Source organism: Chroicocephalus ridibundus, chromosome 6, assembly GCF_963924245.1.
Source record: "Chroicocephalus ridibundus chromosome 6, bChrRid1.1, whole genome shotgun sequence".
Taxonomy (NCBI): Eukaryota; Metazoa; Chordata; class Aves; order Charadriiformes; family Laridae; genus Chroicocephalus; species Chroicocephalus ridibundus.
The window spans coordinates 71,973,750-71,995,973 of record NC_086289.1 but is presented as its reverse complement, the minus strand read 5'-3'; the positions used below and the strand labels follow the sequence as shown (position 1 = coordinate 71,995,973).

Below are 22,224 nucleotides of genomic sequence, written 5' to 3'. Positions count from 1 at the left end.
TCAGCACTGAAAAGTGCGTGAATGAGAAGAACACGTCTTGTCTTGTGCATCAGCAGAATTTAAGCTGTTGATGCAAGAGGTTGCAAAGCCTGGAATTTCAAAACCCAGCTGTAGCTGGATGGGTTGGTCTGGCCACCTTTGTTTTGGCAAGCTCTCTGGATTACATTTCACTCCATCTTAGGTTTCCTATTTTTTCCTCAAAAAAAAAAAAAAAGAAAAAGGGGGGGGAGCAAAAAAACCAAAAAACTTCTCTTGCGACTGAAAAGAAACGTGACAGCGGAAATTATTTTCACTTCCATATTGCAGACCCTCATGGACTTCACGTCCTGCCGCAGACGGCAGAGTGGCCGACCCTGCCTCCCCAGCAGTACTTACTGACGCTGGGTTTCAGGAACAAACATATCGGAAAAACCTTGGAAAGGTGGTCAAGTAGAAAACTGCCAATCTTTTCAGGTACGCCAACTTGCTTGATAGCTGAGGGGTGACCTCCATCATCCTTGCTAAATGAGGGGGGGTCGCGGGGTTTCTCAGCACCCATTTCTCTGTGCCGGCAGCCCTGACTGTCCGAGACAGCTCTCCCCATCCTCCTCTCTCCTCCTCCAGTTTGCCCATCGTCTTGCTCGACCCTCTATGGGAAAATGTATATGAATAAACACAGTATCCGGTTTTGTGATTTCATTTCCTAGACCAGAAAGTGCCTTTCAGTCCTCTCACGGCAGAAGAAACACAAAGATATTGGGATAACACTGGGAAAAAGATGGTGCCAGTAATGGATTTTATAAGAAGCACCAGATTAACAGTGAGTATAAAATTCACTTTCTGGCGTGTAGTGTGTGCGGCAGCAGAAGCCGGGGAGTGTGTGAATAACGTGTGCTTTTTGGTGGGTAATTCGTCCTGCACGTGCTCCTCCTGTGTCCAGAAACGCTCAGTGAATCGCAGTACGAATAAAGTTCAATTGGGGTTTAGGTGCTTTTAAAAAGTAGCCCTAACTATCTGACAGTGCACCCAGTTTATTTGAAATCACTTTGCATGCAATTTTCTCAAGTCTTTATGGCCTATTATGTGATATCCCTACTTCACATAACCACCAAAACTACTCGCTACGTTTAATACCCATAGTGTACTGCACGTACCACCAGGCTCTCCGTCAAGAGTTAATAATTGCTACTTGAAGCATTTCTAGTGATTTAGATCCTGATCCCCATGTAGTGGAGTATGAGAAACAACCTTCAAATCTGTTACAACCATATTGAAGGTATATTAGTTAATTCTACTCCATACTTTTCTGCAATAATGTACACAGCTTTTTAGCACCATGGCTTCTGATTAGCACAAAAGGTCAAAAATCAAATTTGCATGTAGACTAGACTGTTTTAATGCAATTCTTAAATTATTCTCCTGAAAATAAGTGGAAGAAGCCTCTCCTCCCCAGATTGTAAATGCTAATGTTAACGCTTTTTTCCCTAGCAATAACAGTTTTTTGGTTTTCTGTACGTTGAAGGGATCAGAGCCATTTCCTCGTCAGGGGTGTCTTAGCAAATCACAGGATTTATATTCTTAGGTTTTGATACCAGATAGGAGGTTGACAAAAACTGCTACTTAGCAACCCCGAGCAAGGAAGAAGCATTAGCTAGATATTTGGGGAAGCTCTGTCTCCTTCGCTCTCAGAGAGCAGCCGCTGAAACACCAGTAAGTGCGTGAACTCGCATGCTTAGTGGGAGGTAAAGGTGCTTATTGCTTCGCCAAAAGGGGTGCTCATAAAGCATCTGCGTCGGCGTGAGGCAGGTGGAGCAGGCTGAGAGCAGACACCCCCAAGGAGAAACACAGCTGCTTCTTTCCAGCCCTTTCCCGAAGCCATGCGCAGCCAGCTTCGGATGACCGAAAGCCCAAGTTATTGATGTGCGGGCTAACAGAAGTGGCATCTCTGGGAAAGTGGAATAGCTGTTATTGCTGTGCGCGTTGCACCTCCAACGCTTAAGAAGCTACAAGTATAAACAGACAGTGGGTTGGGTACTGGATACCGAATAAAACCGTGATCCTTCCGAAAGCTCTAAGTAAAACTCCAATTTTAAAAAAAAATGTTGACCCCACAATTCTCTCTTTGGATATAACATCGAGCTTTTAGAGGTGAGATTCCCCTATCGCAGTTATTCAGTCTCTAAAGAGTATCGGGAAGTGAAGAAACTTTGAAATCAGGTCTCTCTTGGATTGCCCGTAACTACCCTGTTCCGTAAATGAACTTGGAGGAAGAGGACCGCGTGGTTCAAGCAGAGATAGGCGGTATCTGGTATCCAGGGTATAGGGACAAGAAGCCAAATTGCTCTTGTAAGAGATGCGAGCAGCGTGGTGTGTTAGGGTTGCCCAAGCCAGTCCCCACCACCTGCATGAATTTACACTGCTCCTACGCAGTATTATTTTCTACCAGCTCTAGACCTCACCTATATAAAGAATATTTAAACATTCTTGCTGAAACAGAAGGCTCCCAAAACTACAGGATGAAATCCCAGCACCACTGAAAGTCAGCAGCAAACTTGCCTTTTTTCCCAAGGAGGTCAGCACAGCGTCCCCGCGGTTCAGGCGAGGTCTACCCAAGTGCCACCTCCAGCAGCAGCAGCGAGAATGGGATAACCGGTCTGAACCACGGTCCCACAGATTCCCAACCAGGCACCAGGGGGTCAGCGTGGGAGATGTAGTGGTGAGGACAAAAGCCCAAAGACAGAAGAAATTATCACTGAGTTCAAACAATCATGCATCCATTATCGGTGGAAACATATTCACTTTCCCTTCAGTTCTCAAAGCATTGAATGATCCGGGCAAGACAGGACCTCCGACCCTAAGAGCAAATGACAAAGCTAATTATACTTGATAGTGCAGATAGGCACAGAGCCAGAACTTCTCTACTACTGGTGATCAAAATCTCTTTATGGGCCTGGCAGAGATTTGGCCACTTTTGCTTCCTTGAAATTATTCCAAAATTTTCTTCAAGCTGGAAATATGATTTCATCGCGTTTCCATCACACACAAATTAAAAACTTCTGGAAGACAACCTTCAGATGCAGACTCTAGCTTTACAACTTACTTTAAGAAGCCCAAAGAACGTGCATTTTTTTAATGCATTGAACATTCCTTTCTGCCACCTTCTTCATTTGCAGACACAAACGTATAATATAAAATGCCTGTCCTAATCGCATTCTTTTTCGATGAAAACATCTCGGTGCTAAAGCAGAGCTATTTAAGCCCTGGCAACACTTAATATAAGCCAATTCTGCCATACCAGTTTTGCAGCTATGCAACCCAGAGTTAAATACGTGATTTGTACACACACCACTGTTGGCCAGATGTGAAGTTAAAGGTCAAAAAAAAAAGCAGAGCATTTTCTATTGCCCTCCTCGCCCCCCTGCCCCCAACCCTTCTTCATAAAGAACAGGCAGCCCTGTTTAAATCAAGGGCACATTTGTGTGTTGTAAAGCAAGAGGCGTTTGAGAGAGGACATCACGCTCCGGTCCCCACGCGGCATCATCCGCCACTGGTGGGGAAATGCCACAAACCTCATCCACACCGTGACACGAAGGTTATTGTCAGTGCCCTAAAAGATTTACATCACTCAGACCTTCAGCTAGTCCAACCGAGATTACCACCGCGGACAGGCGCTTGTTCTATCAAGTGGTTTCACCGGGGTAATCGCTGCTGCTTTGTACACCCCGGGTTTGCCTTTCTCCGGCTGTAGGCCCACGTCAATGGCACACGACGGTACTTAACAGGAGAAACAGTGGCCAGAGGGGCTTATTAGCCCCTCGTGTTATAAAGGTGAACAAAACCTACCATATGATTCACAGCATGATGCGCACATTTACAGATCTCACTGTTTTGTTGTCTGTTTTTTAAGTAGAGGGAAAGTGTTTACTACATACAGATTTCAGCATACGCATTTTCTGGAGGATACCAAGGGCATTAAAGAAACATTATGATGGATTTTTTCCGCTTGTTATTGCAATACACTACAGAGCTGCTTGCAAGGCATAACTTCATTCAGATTTTGAGCTGAAAAATAGCAGTAAAGAATCCACAGTAGAAAAGAACTACCGGGGGGCATTCCAGACTTTTGCAAAGTGGTGCTCTTAAAGCCGGTGGTTAACCATGTTACACGTATTAGATATGACAGATCCTGCTTTAAATCCAGGCTGACCAGCCACTTTGCTTTTCTTTTTCTTTAGCACTCCTAGCACTCAGTAATTAAACTTTATTTATAAATAGAAGTGGCATAAGGGATGACTCCTTTCCTGAGTATAGAGAAAAGCAAAAAGTGGGGGTATCATCCCAAAATTCTCGACGCATGAAAGGACACATGAGTCACTCCTCTCACATGCTCTCCAGCTCCTTTTTGCAATGAGAACCTGTCCTATCTTTGCTCCGGCTGTTAGTGCTGCGTACTTAGCACTAGCAGGTAAGCGCCATCCAGAACAGGCTGATCTGCTTTTCGCAGTTGCTTTTCCATCCCAAAATCACGGGAATGAAAATATCCCAGGGCCGACCCTCAGGCATCAGGACCTTATTTTTCTCCTAGGAGGAAGGTCTTCAAAGATGCCTCTGGGGATAAAAACTTTTTTTTCTTTTTTAGTTCAAAGGAAATTCGTGCAGCAAAAAGTTTCCTGGGGAAAGCTCTCTCTGGGGGAAGGATGCCCACGTCAGGTGAGGCTCCCCATTAAGAATAAAGTCCTCAAGAATAAAGTCCATCAATTGCTCATTTTTTACTTTTTTCTTCAAACTCTCCTTGGAATGCCAGACAGTAGGGGTGAGGCTCATCTAGAAAGTAACAGCATCATCATTTAATCATTTCTTTTCTTAATACGTTACTGCATTGTCTAACCAGGATGCGACTGTGACTCCATATACTGTGTTTGTTGGTTCCTTTGCTACCTGATTCCTCAAACGTCTCTCTCTTCTCTTTGTTAAAGGAGCCAACTCTTTTCCACCTAAGTCTCCAGTTAAGTTTGCTCTTTACTTAACCTTCCCTGTGCCTACCTGGGCTGGTTCATCTTCACCTGATTCCTTGGCCACTTTACTATGTTTTTTACTGCAGTTTAGTCGCCCCTTGAATTCTGCTCTGGTTCACGTAATTCTCATCCCGCGGTTCAGCTCCCCGTGGAATTTTTTTCTCCTGCCAGCAGCCGTTTATTTACTTTCTCTTTTCTCATTTTTCATTGTCACTGAAACACCACCTATGACAATGTTCAACCTCCGCTAATCCCTTCCAAAAAAAACCCCCCGCTGTCGGTTATTTATTTATTTTACTTCCAACCTACCATAAACTTAAATAGCATTGCTACGTCCACAGAGTCCGTGTTGGCACAGATGCCCAATTTGTTTCCCATAGCTACGTGGCATGCTCTCGCATTTTTCTGGAGAGTCAAGCAGAGAAAAAATTGTTTTCTTTTTGCCTTTACTTTCTTAATCGTTGGAGAAGCCCCCAACAGACACAGCATGATGAGAGAGGATTTTTACCTGCTTTCTTAGCTGATGACTCAATATACTCATTTCTCAGTGCTTACACAAAGAGGTTTTGGGCGGATTTCAAAAATAGTAGGGAAAAACCTTTAGCTGCATCTAAAATGTTGCAAGACCGTTTCATGTTGATAAAAGCTCTCTTTCTCTCTCAGTAACTGATGGCTTCTCCTTATTTTAATGCACGCAGTTCTACCTGGGGACGCAGCGCTCTGGCTTTCAAACACCCATGAGCAGGTGGAGATGGGGCTCCACTTCGCTCCTTGATTTAACGCCACGCTGACCAGACTGTGTCACACTTACGATTTCACATATCAGAGATCACGGAAATCTTTTCTCTTGCTGGTGTCTCCTACTAATACTAGGTCCGGTCCTCAGAAAAAGACTCTTCAAGTGATAAAAATAGTTCGTAACAAGGTTGTCCTGGTCTCCCTTCTTAGAGGTGGGTCAACAGAAGTCCATGAGAAGGTAGGCCTGGAAGGGTTCTTCTGACTCCCCAGGTCAAATCACCTGCTATTTCACACCTTTGTGTCATATAATATCCTATTCACAAATTGAGTAAAATCCACCTTCAAACTAGTTAGGCTTTCTGCCTTTTCTACTCTTGCTGAAACACGCTGCAGACCTTCAACCTGAATTATGAGCTTAATTGCCACCCCAGTCTTATTTGAACCTATTTATACACAATGGTCCTTCTGTTATCATTGTCTTTTATCTCTCCTTCCCTTTTCAGATGTTTGCTCTCTTCGGAATTTAGCCCCGCATTATGTTTATTGAGAAGAATAATAACCTCTTGGCACTTTCATTAATAGACTAATCAAACCCCGCTTCTCTCAAAAGAGGTGTCTCCTACCGTGCTGGCTTCTCTGCTCCACGATGCTTGGGTTTAAATTAACCTCTCCAAACACAGCTGACTGGAGCTATCTGCGATGATACTCCAGAGAACTGCTGACCAGGGCTCCTCTTCCCTGTGCAGCGCCTGATTCTCTCCTCCTGCTGATGGAAATACCAGTTCGTTGGCTCAGCTCCTTCTTTTTCAGTTGCTTTCCTGTCTGGAGCTCCCAGGTTACGGCTGCATTCCCGCCATTGGTCTCCAATGCATCGTCTTTCGTTTTGTACTATTTTACAATTATATTGGGTATTGTATTAGAAACGGTGAAATTAATTAACTACACCAGGATTTGTATTAAAAGGGGTGAATTTAACTATACCAGGATTGTTTGCATTTTTCTAGAGCTAAAAGAAAACCAACCTTTTTTCCATTATTATTATTATTGTAAGACACACAGAAAGCAATAACAGCATTGTTATTAAATTCTTAGACTTGATACAAGGACTATTTTGATAGTGATTTTGATAACACTTGATGTTTGCCTAGTGCAAATTCCTGCAAAACCAAGATGAAGATCAAACCAAAAGACCAAGATTCTTTGCCAAGAGAAATTAATTTTAAAATTAATTGCAGGACACCATTTACGGAAAAATAAATGTCAGTCAAAACTTTCCCCTCACCCTTTTGTATTGGATTTAAAATCACCTACCTGGAAGCGTACGTAAATGGCAGCATCAGCGTGCAACTGCCAGAACAAAGGTCTGCTAAAAATACTGGAAGTGGTTTTGAAAACTGATGCCAATTCTTGGAATTTCAGGCACTTAAATACATTCAAAACCCTGATTAGATGAATGGAAATTTCACTCGGAAAGGCTGAGCATTCAGATATGCAATGGCTACATCTCGTCGAGAATCTGGGCCAAATCGCTTTTGAAAATCTCAGCAGGGTGCTTATTTGCATTTTTGGCATCGGAATACTTTTGAAAATATGGTGGTAAGGCTGCCATCCATCAAACACTTCAGCAGGTGCTGAGATTTTATGCAAGCACTTGGCTGAGTTTCTGTATTCACATGCTTAAAATCTCCCACGTGCCTCGCTGCCCGGAGGATCAGAGACCACCTCGGCAGGTTTTAGTCCCTCAAGGTTATATATTTGAAAACTCGGGATTTGCCCGGTCTGCAAACAAACCATAAGCTGACACACCGCACGGTTTTCTCAGCCTCTTCACCGAAACTTTAAAAGCAATCCATAAAAGTCAGATAATATTTAACAGAGGGGATTACGGAAAAGCCATTTCCAAATGAGAAGATTGCATTCATGTTTGTTATCTCCCGTCTCCCCTTCACATACATTATGACTACATATTTATTTTTCTAGTACTACTAGAGAGATTGTGGGAAGAAAGTCTTTTTTTTTTTTTTTGCCTCCTCTATAAAGATTGTCAGCAGCATTATCTTAAAGGTGCTGGATGCCATATTGCTTATGGTACCGCCGGCACAAATATACACGATGATAAGCCTCAAGGCACGGGATTTGAAGGGTAAGCAAGTGTTTTTTCTGTCACTCCCCTGTAACCTGCTTTGCTTTTCCTGGGAAAACAGGACAGACTCTGCGCGTGTTCACGTGGGATAGAGAAGTTGCACTACGCCAGCCTCCTCGGCCGTTTGCAGAGAGGCGAGGAACGGTCCCAAGTGATCAATCAAGCCATGGCTGAGCTAGCAACCGTTCCCTACCTGCAGGACATCAGTAAGAAGGATGCCAAACTGGTGAGTATTTATTCCTAATACTTACTTTGGCCTTCAGAGGCAGGGAGCCAGGGAGGGAAGGGCTAGGGCCGAGCGCCGCGCTGCAATTCGCTCTGGAAGTAATTTATTTTTTTTTCCCCGAATGTGCAGACCTGAAGTAGTTTTAAAATCCTGCTGCAGTGCCTTTGTCAGAGGAGGTGCTAATCACCTGCAAGGATGACTTTTATAGAACCAGCATGACTCATCTGCAGGCATATTTTTAAAACCTCTTCTTTTCCCCCAAACCTCCCCAAATCAGTCTGGGAAAATGATTGCAATTATTCAGATCGTGCTACTTTAAGATATCTAACATCAGGAGCCACCTGCAGCAAAAAATCAGGCCGAATCTAGTTAAAGCTGAGGAGAGGGGGAAAGCAGAGAAAAGATTTTTCTTGCCTGGCTCCATCTACGACTCGTTCCCTGTCTCGGAATAAACCCGTCTACCTGCTTTGCTTTTGTTTTCCCTTTATAAAATGAGGGCAGTGATGCTAGCAGGGCCGTTGCAAGACTAGAGTCATTAATAGCTTGATGGTACATTGATTAAGCTGCAATCAGAGAGTGCCGTACGGTTATTCTTCCACGAGGCTGTCAGGTATTCTGCTGGGGGAGGCAGGGAGGGAGGGAGCTCACGTACATGCAAATTTTAAGCGTTTTCATTCTAGAAGAAGAAAAAAATAAAAAAAAAAATAAATAAAAAAAAGAAGTCCTTCCACAGTCCCTGCGTTTCAACGCAGCCCGATTTTGCTGATCCAACTTCAGTTCACTAAAAACTCTTGGTTTTCCCAAAGCCAGTCCCTTGACATTTGTTTGCAGCCCTGCAAAGCTCCTAAGCTCTGTAGAATTAAAGCTTCACAGCGGCTCGCTTTAGGGAAGACGAGCAGCGGCCCGCGACGGCGGGAGGTGGCTGCCAGACTTTGAAGTCTGGGCGCGAGATAAGGGGAAACGACATTGCAAAGAAACTGTGTTATTAAAAGACATTCTCCTTTTGATGCAAGTTTCCTCGTATTAAACTGCAGCGGGCCCGCATTTCAAGGCTGACTAAAGGGTCCTGAGTTATTGGTACATATTTCAGTGACGGGTTTTTCTCCAGGGGACAGTATTTTCGGTACATCACACGTCAGGCACAGGCTATTACGCTGCTGCCTGTATCTTCTCATGGAGTAATCATAAGCCTGACCTCCCTGGAAAGCTTTTTTGAGGAGGCTCTAGGCCACCCAAGACAAAGGTCCTCAGTCTCTCAGGGGCAGGACTGGGCAGAACGCGGGTCCATGCTGGCAGATTTAAGTGGCGGATTGTAAATCTTTCAACAAAACACATATGCTTTGTTTTCTGAGCCCAAGGTAAAAATGATTTTTAAAAGAATAAAGGCGGAAAAATCCCTACCAGCTACCCTGTCCAGAGCATTAAAATGTATTAATTCGGCATTCATTTATTTTTCTTTGTCCCGTCATCCTGCTGTAAAATATATCTGTAGTCTGCGTGTGCAAACGGAGGATGGGGTGCTTTGTAGCTTGAGGATTTTAGTAAACTTCAGGCACCACAGCGTTAAGGCACAAGACCGCAAGCAACGACTTGCCGAGTGGCTCCACCAGGGAGTGATTAATGGGCTTTACCTTTCCTGGTGGCACGGGCTCCTCACGCCAGCAGGGACCGCTTCCCTACCCCACGGAGCAGAGAACATCGCTGCCCGGCGTTGGCTCTGCACGCCCAAACCACCCGGTGAAAGATCCTCACTTTCTCAGCCTGCCTGTCACCCTCCTCGTTTCGCTGGGGTCCAGGCAGGACGAAACCTTCGCTGGTTTCAGACTGGGCTGTACTGGTGTAATTCAGCAGCTCTCAATGGATGCTCCAGAGCCAGCCCTTCCATGCCCACGGGGTCAGAATAACAGCACCCATCCTGACTCCACGCGCTTCAGCAACATTGCTAAGAGATATCTAAATTTTTCCATGAAGAAAACTGAGCTGGCCAAATTCTAATCTCACTGGAACTAATAAAAACGTAAAGCAACTCCTCGTGAGGTCATTCTGACTTTACATTGGTAAAACCAAGATAAGGGCTTATGACCGAGCAAGGCAGTTAAACGCGTGAGTTAGAAAATGCTAAAGATGCCAAAGATGTTTATTGTCACATACAGCATGAGTTGTACAAAGTTTAAAACACACGGAATTTATAATAGCGCAATTTGCACTGCTGCAGCCAGGATCCCATAGGCTTTTTCAGTTATAAAGTCTTCTGTGTAAATGCCTTCCTGTAACTACGTAAATAGAGTCCTAATCCACGGAAGGGAGACCCTCAACTGAGGCCTTTTTAGATCAGTATTTATTTATAGGCCTTGGGAAAATAAAGATTTCAGTTAGCTGGAATAGTTGAATATAAGCGGGGAAAAACCCTGAAGAAAGCCTTTCCAAGGTTTTTGATTTCAATATCACCATATTTGTACATCATAGATCAAGATGAAAGCTTGTTAAAAAAGCAGAAATCCATTTCAATTTAAAACCAAATGAGGACAAGTTCTTTTTAAAAAGGCAGCATTTTTCCTTGGGGAGGGGATTTTCCAAAAAAGATGAGCTTTGGGAGAATTACTGCGGTTGGCCAACTGTCTGCTCTTGCAGCGTGCACCTTTTGTCTGCCAGTAGAGCCAGTGAGAGACTTCGGGTGGCAAAAATCAAGAAAAACTTTGGGTGGCAAAAATCAAAACCAGAGCTCGCGCTGGATGCTTTTCACCGGGCTGCATCGATATCGGTGAAACTTTAATTGGCGAGTTTTCTTGTTTGAACTTCTTGCCCAAAGCAGCGAAGTCTCCAGCCCGCTTGGGCTGTTGGAGCAGGCCCCTGGGGGCGGCAGAGCGATGTCCTGGTCCCTGCTCCAAGAAAAGCGATGGAGAAATCCTCCCCTTCCCCTGACCGGTTCCCCCTCTGCCTGGTTTGACGCAGGATCTGCGCTTTGCCCCTTCTGCCCTTAATACCCTTAATCTCTGGGCTGTGTCTATTCCGGATTCATAGAAGGAGATTATCTGTCATAAAAGTATTCTGATGGAAAATTTCTGACAGGTTCTCGACTCTTCTTGCATTAAAGTCAGAGGCAGAAATTTGCAGTTTTGTTTTTCATGAATACTGATGCATGACTTTTAAAAAAAAAAAAAATTTCATCAAAAGTTTGGACCAATAAGGTTCAACTTAACGGCTGCACCAGCACAGAGAAAGCAGGCTGGAACCGACCGTCGCAAATTTATTTCGAGATTCAAAAAGAAGATTCCTGCATCCTTTTTCCAGTGGCGGGACACAAAGAATATTAACTTCAAAAACCTGAATGGGAAGGTGAACTTGAGGGAATACAGATCTGCTCCTCCAATATCAAGGCAGCATTTTTATACCTTGCCCAGACGAGTGTAAACACTGGAGTTTTAAGTTCCAGCACCTCATGTACTCATATTAGACTGCTGCCTGGCCAGGTACAGAAAGAAGAGACGATTTCTCTACAAATGCTTATGCTTATACCGACCCGTCTGTACAGACTCCTAACGAGTAATGGATTTGGGGAAAGACACCACAGACTATTGTTGGAGTTCACTTTAACCAGCTGAACATTTTTTTTAACAGGCCTAATAGAGCGCAGCGATATCACAGGAATTAAACACAGGTTTCTCCCAGTTTGTTCCTAAAAACCCATGCGCATGGCCGCTGACGGGAGGACACCCTGGATCCAAACCTTGTCCCTCGGTCACTGAATTAAGAGCAATCGAAACATTTTCAAGTGTTTGGGAAGGGCGCAGGGTGAGGCAATACTATAAGGGACCTGGAAACGTACCGCGTTGAGGCAATGCTACAACTAACCCGGAATTTTAGCCTTCCCTCTAACACTAAGGACTGATTAGCGAGTATTTTCCTACAGCTTCTTTTTATAGTTTACACTAGAAATTGTCAGCCTTGTTTTTATGCTCCGTTATGCTGAATGATGGGGAGAAGGGAGAGCTTGCCAGAGAAAAGGGATAGTAAAAGCAGGGAAAATGAGCTAGATACTTCCAGCTTCAGTAAAAGCATCTCGGCTTTATTGTTGTCCTCTTGTGAGGTTTTACATGCTGCCTTAAATTATGATACATTAGCCTTGGGAGAAAATACTAAAAAGCATTCATGTACGACAGAATATCCCAGACAGCTAAAGAATGAAATATGGAGCCTTTATTCTTTACAACCCGAGTCTTCCTTTGCTAAGTATAAACATTTACTGCATTAAAACGTATAGGCTTAAATACAAATTTTCCAAAGGATTTTTTCCCCATTGTTAAGCATTTTATGCCCACAATAATACAATGTAATGGCTGAAGCAAAGATGAGGTGGCAGTGCTCATTGTGTGAAAGATGAGTAATAAAATCATCAGCGTACAAATGATTTTTTAATTAGGTTTTAATCTGTGTATTTAGAGAAGTTATTTCTGTGTGAATTCCACACTGATAATTTTTATCTTGGTGCCACAGCTGCAGTCGCTAATGGCAGATGCCATGGACACCCTTGAAGGAAGAAGTAGTGATAAAGGACGTGTGTGGAATGAAATTGAGAAGGTAAAAACCTGCAGCAAAGGGCAGGAGAGTATATTGTTCCTTGGGGAGTAAATGTCCACCTGAGTCACATCTGTTCAAAAGGTAGAAAAGAAAGTAGGTGCCATTTGTGTGCCTCGAGCTCCGCTAGTGCTCAGGCACTAGCCACAATTACATATTTATTATTTGCTTTACCTCCTATGGTTGATCTTTGTCCATGTTAACAGCCTCATGTGGTTATCTAATGCAAAAAAAAAAAAAAAAAAAAAAAAAAACAAACACAAACCCAAAAAACAACTGAATAGCTTATTTTTAGCCGATAATTATACTTCTCTTCCATCTTTGTCATATGGGGTACTGTGCTAATTGGGTTGGGGCGGGGTGAGGGGGGAGTTGTTAGGGAGTAAAATTCAACCCAACAAATTAGGTCCCTCAGCGAGGCTCAAATGAGGCTTTGGTGAAGCGAGAGGTAAAAAGACATGTAAATGCCTTTCTGGAGTCTCTGCACAGCAACCGGTCAATTTAATTCTTAACGGATTTGTGAAATGCCGGGGGTTTTGCGTTGGTTCTCTGTACAGATGAACCTGACCCGACACAATGAATAATAGGTCAGGCTGGGATGTAACAGGAGTCTCTTACATTTTTACAAAGTCTTTCAAACCAGAGCAAATCACAGCTCTGGGCATTCAACACCGCTGACATCCAGCCACTTCCGAGGAAAAGGCTGGCGACACATCACCAGGAAGGGAAAATGTTGTCAATGGTTCGGAGCATCGGTCTTAGCCTACGTCTCAGGGCTCCGTCAGATCCCAGACGGACACACGCTCGCTCTGGGTTGGGACTGCGGTGGGAGGCTGGAGAACAAAGGGGTTGAGTTTCTGTACTGGTGGGATTTGAAGTTGTCCCTCTTTGGGATGTAGGGTTTATCACAGCATGGCCTGGGTTGGAAGGGACCTTTCAGATCACCGAGTCCAACCATCAACCTGACTCTGACAAAAACCATCACTCAGCTATGTCTCCAAGCACCACGTCTGCCCGGCTTTTAAATACCTCCAGGGATGGTGCCTCAGCCCCTTCCCCAGGCAGCCTGTTCCAATGCTTAATAATCCTTTCAGTGTAAAAGTGTTGCCTAAAAATCTAGAACTGTTTACGGATATATCTCAGGGAAGATACTGAAAACCCAAACCCTGGCTGCACAGAGCCAGTGTGACCAGGAGAAGCAAACAGGACAGACATCTCCGACACAAACCACCGGGGTGGGGGGTCAAGGTATTTCCAGAGTCCATATTTCCAAGTGATTTGAATTAAAATTTCAGAAGGCGCCTCCTCCGAGAGAAAGCCTGTGTAGGTGTATTGCCTCGGTTGGCTGTCAGATCACTGGCTCATAATAAAGTTTTCCAAGTGCAGAAAGTTTTCAGAAAGTAACCAAAGCCGAAATGCCCGAAATTATAGCCAGACTGGGGTTCATCTCTTTCAAACGTTCGTGATGCAAAACACAGGATAAATATTCATACTGCTTTTACATCGCATCAGGATAGTCTCTACCTACAGATCACACAAGAGTCTTTTGCAACTCAAACGCCACATATAACATGCAGTTATGATATATTTACACAATTACATACATAGTTCCTGCCAAATATAATAACCATTGATAAAGAGATGAATGTAAAGAGTCAATGATATGTTCGCAAAGAGCCTAGTCCCTGTACCTCCCTAGCACTTACCCTTCCCATTAGCAGACAATAGGCTTAAATACCAAAGAGAGTTTTCCAAAGTTTTTCCAAAAGCCAGGATTTTAATCCACAGTTAGCTGTTTGAACATCCAGCCTGATTTTCCCAACTCTGAACAAAAACAGTTCAGAGAGTGTTGGGAAAGGATCAGGGCTGAAAGTCAGGCCAAGTACACAGGTATCTAAATATTTATTAAAGGCTCATTAAAAGTTCGATTTCCACGTATTTCAACAGACACTGGCTAATATTTCATTGTAAAATTCAGTAAAACACAGTATTTTCTTTCAGTGCATTCCTACATATGTATGTAGATCCTTTATATTTCTCTGGATACTTTTACTTTCAGTATAGTCTTAATGGAAATCAGGCTAACGTTTAAAAATGGACTGGTATCCCATATTGTGCCACATCAATCTGTGCATAATTCAATATTCGTGAATAAAATGTACCGAACCCCTGAAAATCCGCTCTCTGCCATTTTAAAATTTGTCGCTTCAAAATTTGTTTGCATTCTGAACATAGTTTCACAACAATTCGTTTTTGACAACCCAAATGACTATTTGATTCGAGGCGTCTGGTTCCAAGCGGAACCTGAAGTTATTTGTTTCATAATACAAAAATATTTGTCTATATTATAGGAGAACGAAGACGTGAAAAACATCATCAAATATTTCTTTTCTACTTTACTTTTTCCCAAAATTTAATTTCAGCGTATTCAGCATGTTCTTGGGGGAAGAAAAAAAAAAAAAAAATCACTTTCAGTAGAGGAGACGGGAAAACACTCAGGGAGCTTAGGAGGTCTTTTTGGTCGTTTGTTTTTGTTGCCTGTTTTCAAATCAGCTCTCATTAAGAATGTTACACTAGGTTAAAGAACTCTGATACGTTACTAAGAAGGAGGATTAAATCTGCTGATTAAAAATTGCTGTGGTGTGGATTACGGCACGTCACTTGTGCTAGAACCATTCCGAAAAGTTCAGTATTCCTCTGTTCGCTCGTTGCGTGACGCTGGCTGTAGAAGCCTACAAAGAACCTCCACGCAGATCTAGTTACGAGGTAGTTATTTGTATTTTTGCTATTGAATTAATTTACATATATTGGAAAGCGAAAAGGAACATAAAAGGAGTTTATACAATCGGCTATAAATGCCAAACTCTGGAAAGCTGACAGCTCCGCTACCACCAATGAAGTTCGGCTTTTGCAATAGAAACAGCTGTTGCACCTAATGAAAGCACTCAACGTTTTTCTCTAATGCAGGGGAATTATAGCCATGCCTATTTTCCAAACGGTTAAAGGGTCTGTCAGAATTGCCATTACAAACCACTGTTTTCAGAGTTTTATATTCTGGAGTCGGCCATAAAAAAAAAAAAAAAAATTCATTCAGGCTGAAACCTAACGTAGGAGGGCACAAAGCCTGACACCCAAACACTTCTCCTTTTGTCACAGTGGAGGGCTTATCAAATTAGTCTGAAATTAATCTGGGCAATTTTGAATTTACAGGACTGACAAAGAGGTAATATATGTGTCGCTTCAAGTGTTTTTTGGTGCTGCGCTGCTCATCCAATTCACTTACAAATGTATGTTTTTAAGGGAACTAATTCATCAAATGGGCTAATTATTTTTGGAAGCTTTAAATACAAAGAAATGAAAAATGACCTTGTAATTAGCTAGAGAAAGGAAAACATCAGTGCGCGGAAGACGCCTCTCGGTACCACCAGGCTACAGACTCTCCAGCCACAGCAGAGCTGACCCGGGAGAGCCCAGAGTTGGACTCAATGATCTTAAAGGTCTCTTCCAACCTCAACAATTCTATGATTCTACAATTCTACCTTGGGAGATTAAGAAACATCCTCCTACGGAGGCTTTACCCACGTACTAGATATCCCTAAAGAATGCCTCGGAGGCAGGAAAAATGGGCTGGGTCAGTCTCACAAAATCCCTATTCTCCAGGATTTTACCGACACTTTTTCCTTGCAGTCCCCCGAATAAAATGTGAGCTTTTTATTAGCGATTTGGGGAACCAGACACCTGGGTCTACGACCTTTCAAGCAATTAACGAGGGACTGAGTCCCAGTCTGCTTCTGGAACGTGGGCATTCCTGAAAATATTTTTACTGCCCTCCTTCTTTTTATAGTCATCAGAAATTCCCAAACTGAACTTGCTGGTGGCCAGACTGCTGGGCTTACAGAGGCCTCGAGGCACCTTACGAGGGTCTAGGAATATTTTTTGTAGTTACTGGATCTGTCCAAATTGTGTTATAGGATGAGTCGTGAAGGTACTTCAATATAACACCACCAGCATTTCACAAGAACAGACTTTTCTGAAGCCCCCGCTTAGGAAGGGGAAGCCTTCCTAAAGTAGTCAATAGGAAACGCCAAGGGAAAGAGCATCAAAGCCCCTCTTTTAAAGAGCCTTGACTCTTCACTGGTGAACAGAGTTAGAAATGTATTTTTCTTACTGGACTTCAAAGTGTAAATTCACCTCGTAATTCAAATTATTATTTTAAGACGACTGACAGCCCAGCGGGTTGAGCGATGACCTCTGAAGGAAACTTTCAAGAGAGATTGAGGGGAACTAACCTGGTAATTTGACTCAGCCCCACGAGACCCGGTCCAGCCACTGGGTCTCAAGCCAATGGAGGCACCACCGTAATAGCCAGGTCTGGCCATCCTTGACTAGTTTCTTTGCTGACAACATTACATGTGACACAAGTGGCATCTGCTGTGAACGTCAATGCTGGGACGAGGGGTAAAGCCTGGCCCTTAGTAACTCAAGGATCCAGGTGTCTGCATGGCCACGGCAGGACTCCAGAGCAGATACAGACAGGCAGAGAGCGGTTTAGAGTATCTCAGATACATCAAACAGCAGGAGGGCTCCTCCTTTCCTCTACAGAGCCCTTGTTTCTCTGCAGTCTTGTAAGAGGAAAAAATAAAGAAATTACAAGAGATTACTTTCCTATCTCACAAGAATAAAGTCATTAATAAAGCCTCACAACATTGTTACAGCGAGAGGCATTTCATTAAATAAATAGATACTTTAAAGTCTATCAACCAGAAACTTTTGACATCCAAAGAGAGGAGAGCCAAATAAGCGCGAGTGCCAGTACAGCTCTGCTTCCCCTGTGAAGATAATAATGTAGTTCTGCTTCTCCATTTAGCCCCTAGGCTTTCATAGCAGTTTCATAGGATCCTCTTGCCATCTCTTGAACAGCCAAAGGATAGACAGGAGTTGGCAAATAAACACTTTCCTGCACTTCCACATGTGAGACACTTCATAAAACCTTCGCATCTGAGTTTACCTCAAGGGCATCACATACTTTGCAATTTAGATAAGTTATTATGCCCATCATTTGCTGAGCTCAGTGGAATGCCTGTTTCATAAATCTGAAAGCAGAGAAAACATGGATGAGTGAATAAAAGAACAGATGTAACTTACATAAGGATAAGCATATAACAAAAGCTGCACTAATATATGTGAATATGAAATGAAGTAAAATTAGCCTAACGTATTATATAATCTTTCAGCCAGGCACACAGATTTTTTCAGTAGTTGACCTCTGCTTACTACATCTCTGCCTTCTGCAACATCAGGGGAACACTATCTGATGAACTGTGCTCTTCCACTGACATTATCTCTTAATTGAAAATCAAGCCATGGAAAAGGGCCATAGACTTGTGAGGTTTTGGTCAGCCAGAGGAGCAAGGAGGGAGATTCATAGTATGTCAATGGCAAGTGGACGTGTTGCTGAATACTATTAAGTTGGCCACTACGACAGTTATTTGATGTATATGACTTTGTAACGTCTCGTAAAGTCATCCAAGCCCACGACGCAGCCACCGGGAGCCGCGCTCGCTCTCAGAGCATGCGGGCTTCAAAAGTTGTTGCGTTTTCGTGCACTCTCTTGAGTCAGCTTGGCTACTCCTGAACTAAGAGAAGTGGTTCCTGGTCTGTTCTCACCTCAGGGCCGTGACGCAGCCGCGTCTTTCACGCATGCATGGATCCATCGCGTAAAGGGAGCGGGAAGCAAAGGATGGGAAAGGATAGGAAAAGCACGTTTTCTGGAACAGGAGTGGAAGTCCAATGTGTAATGAAGTCAGAAAAGTGCAAATGCAAAAGGAAAATAGTGTTGGTGGCGCTGATTCAGGTAGAATAAGAGTGAAGGAAACGAAGAGCAGAGCAACCAGGTAGAAAGGCAAAAATTTTTGTTAAGAGTTGACCAACAATTGGCTTCATGGTAAGATTAGAGAAAACATATCAAGACATTCAGGAAAGGATTCACTCAGAATCAGCAACAGCCTTGAGCAGAACAAGAAGCAGCTACGGCAGAGGTTTCTAACCTGAAACCAAGTGAATTTTTCAGTCCAGGCAGAGGAAGCGCGTGAGCAGCAAATGGGATCTGCCCCACTGAATCTGAGGTGGTACAAAAGAAATGTAGACAACCAAAGAGTCCCATTAGTAAATTCAGCCTCGCTATTGGGACAATAAAGGCGTGACAGCATTCGCAGAGCTCTTTGTGTGAGAGAGAGGTGACAATGGGATTTCAGGAGTTATCAATACTTCTAGTTCCTAAAAATCAGTTCCTGCCCTTGTGAGTCTCCGGTTCTTTGTGTCTCTCACACAAGAGAAGAAAAGATACCCCAGCAAGATGCCTACATGGCCCTCAGCTACACTGGAAGAAGCGATTGCATCCTGCCCATTTCCCATCCTCCAAACACCAGTATCTAATATAAAGCTGAGCTATTTAGTGACCCCACACTGAACAACTATACCTCTTGATCACAGCTAGACCAGCACTACAGTATAAAAAAAGAGGCCGTGACTCTAAGAAACAGCAAGCTTTTGGGCATAGGTGGTTTTTTTCAAGTCTGAAGCAGATGCGGGAAGTTTCAAGTTGGCTGTTCCACACCAGAAGGAAAGTTTCTGTACATAAAAGCATGGCTTTTCCGAGCTAAATCAGTTGGTCTAATAACAGATATGATCTAGACCCATCATTCTTAGACCATCACAGCTGCAGCAAAACACTGCTAATGCTATTGGGAAAGAGTATTTTGTTATGAGAAAGGCTTTGGTCTATTCCACCAAGCTATAAGGTGCGATAAGTCACTGGAATAATTTTAAATAACAGCAAATCTAGCAACCGAGCAGTAAATGTCCTAAACATTGGAATAATGTAGCTGCTTGTGGCTGCCTGGCAGTTAAATCACGGGCAATTATGGGCATTAACAATCCCCACGTAAGGATTTAGATAAACATTTCGCCAGCCCTTGCTAATCATGCTGTCAGTCATGAGCGAGCAGCCTGTTTACCCGCTGCCCTCCACCAGAGAAGGTCTCCAGCCCCATAAACACTTGCTACCAGGTATTGTTACAGCTGTGAATAATAGCACGAGTCAACAAGACTGCTCATAGTAAACACTGCGCCGGACAGTGATTTCAGGAGGGCCTACGAAGTACAAAAGGACCATCTGAGTTGCGAGGTAGTTAATAAATGTAATTCATTACCAGCATCAATATTATTTTTTATTCAGCTCCTCATCAGCAAGTACTCTTCCCTCCACCTGCTTTTAGCATTGGAGCTTTGCTGGTGTGCTAAGAACCTACTGGCCAACACTGGTTTTCCGCCTTTCACTGAAATCATTCCTTTATGATGGAAACGCACAGCGGTGCCGTCTGTCAGACTTCTTCCTTTAAAGACAGGCAGCGCGTACAAAAGAGGCACGGAAAACACAGAAATGGAGCACGAGGGACAACATATTTATCTTTGGCATCGGCATCTGAAGCTATGAACATTTCTAGAAGCAGGTCCAAGGCAAGAGTTGTGCAGTCAGTTGGGCTCCATCGCCAAACAAATGTAGGGAAATGACTTTGGCCTGCCCGTGGCGGTTCGGATCATGAGCTGCTGTGCAACCCGCTCCCTTCCAAAAGCAACCAGAGCAGCTCAAATGCACTTCGCTTAACACACAAACAGTAAAATCATGGTTTTCTTTTTTTCCAGATGCCGAGCAGCCTTGGTTCTAACAAACCTTAACGGAAGGTATAGATTGGGGTTTTGTTTTTATTCAAATATCACTAGCTTTTCTCAAGCACTTGTTCAGCTTTTCCTCCTTCCTCTATATAGCCATCCCTACTTTCTCGTAGGCCCTTCAAGTACTGCTCCTTTGGTTATACTCAATCCAAAGAGTGCTTTAGCAAGTAGCTCTAAGAGACAAAGGAAAATGCTGAGAGGCACTTCATGTTTAAAGGCGGCTCATTTGCCTCCTGTTACTAATAGCTCCCAAGCAATAAAAAAATAGATCCTGTGTGCCAGAAGACCCTCTTAGCTCTTACATGTTATTTATAGCTCCTGCAAATATTTTCAAAAGCACCTGTTTGCTATTTGAGGCTGACTCCCCCCATTTGCATTGGGATTTAGGAAGTTTGAATTTTTAGGCATTATAGAGAATGCATACACATGGATCCAGGAGATCCACATACTCTTGCGATTTTACAGTATACAGAGTCTGCTTGCTGCCTATCCATCTACATTTTTTTCCTAGACAAAGTCATTTTCCTACCTGATATTTTCCTTGTGGGATCCTGGCTCTCTCTCATTTCACTCTTAACTCTTCAGCAGATACTATAACCGATATTTTGCATTTCTACTCAGATTCAGGCCATTCTTCTAAAAATGACGTGTGCTTTCAAGTTAGTTTGTGATGAGAATAGCTCCCCCATTTTTGGATAAGCCACAAAGCTTCCTTTGGACCATCAGTAAGCCATCGGACACGGACATCTGTTCCTTGGAACGGCCCCCTTGCAGCAAAGGTTGACAAGTTTCATGACATCTGTGGCCCATCAGGACTTGGACAAAACCAGGCTGAATGATGGATAGTATCGCAGTGCTCCCTCATCGTAGCTGGTACACATCACGCAATTAGGAACCGTATGTGGGATGTCTTATCCCGATGAGCGCATAGGAAGGGCAAAGAATATACTTGCATTGTGCTATTCCAGGGCAAAACGAGATGCATCCAGGCAAGTTCAGCAGTGACTGATAGGGCATTACCAGAAATGCAGTACGTGCTTCAGAAAAGGAGATATGAGCTTCCCACAAAGCCCTGCTTTGAGGAGGAGGTTGGTCTAGATGACCTCCAGAGGTCCCTTACACTGAAATCTTTCGGTGATTGTAATTCAGCTGCAGCCAGCAAGCGGTGCGTATATATCCCTCCACACTGCCAGCGAATCCATCAGGATGGCATCCGAGAGCGGGACTCGGCGCTCACAGCAGCGAGTCTCTCCCCTTTATCCATCACTGGACAACACGTACAAAAGGGCAGGGTTAGAAATACTTTTATATGCTCCAAGCGAGGCCTGCAGTGTTCCTTATCTTCGCGTGGATCCATGTCATGTCATTTCAAAAACTCCTGGAGGTTTGAAGCAAATCCTAAGCCAAAGGGAAACCATATTTTTCCTCACCTGATGAGACCCTCTGCAGCCCATCCCTCCAGCTAATCCTGTTGCGCTGCCTGTTACCCAAAGAGCGCTGTGTTTTCATTGCAGACACAAACCTCGTTACATCAGTGTACCAAAAGCATAAGTATTTACAGATTCTGCCCAACCTTAGAGAACGATGTAAAACCATTTTGGTTAAGAACGAGCTGATCGCCCCAGTATCCACACGGACCACAGATCATTTTCTTCTCCCAGCAAAGTCAGAACTAAAATTCAGAGCAGACTAATTGACTTATAGTCCATCCCGGTACTTCTGGTGCACTAATGATGCTTTTCACCTTCTTGCTCCGTGTCAGAATGAAAACGCCTGGGCGCGTGGCACTGAGGAAAGGCACGCACAACCTCACT

At 43.6% G+C, this 22,224-nt stretch overlaps 1 protein-coding gene across 1 annotated transcript in view; it reads left to right on the top strand.

The window, feature by feature from the left end:
* Positions 1–22,224, top strand: part of SPATA16 (spermatogenesis associated 16) — a 104,961-nt gene that overhangs the window by 72,311 nt on the left and 10,426 nt on the right. Inside the window, 4 exon segments of the mRNA XM_063339872.1 lie at positions 307–453; positions 687–799; positions 7,937–8,101; positions 12,596–12,679. Coding sequence (XP_063195942.1) covers positions 307–453; positions 687–799; positions 7,937–8,101; positions 12,596–12,679 — 509 coding nt within the window.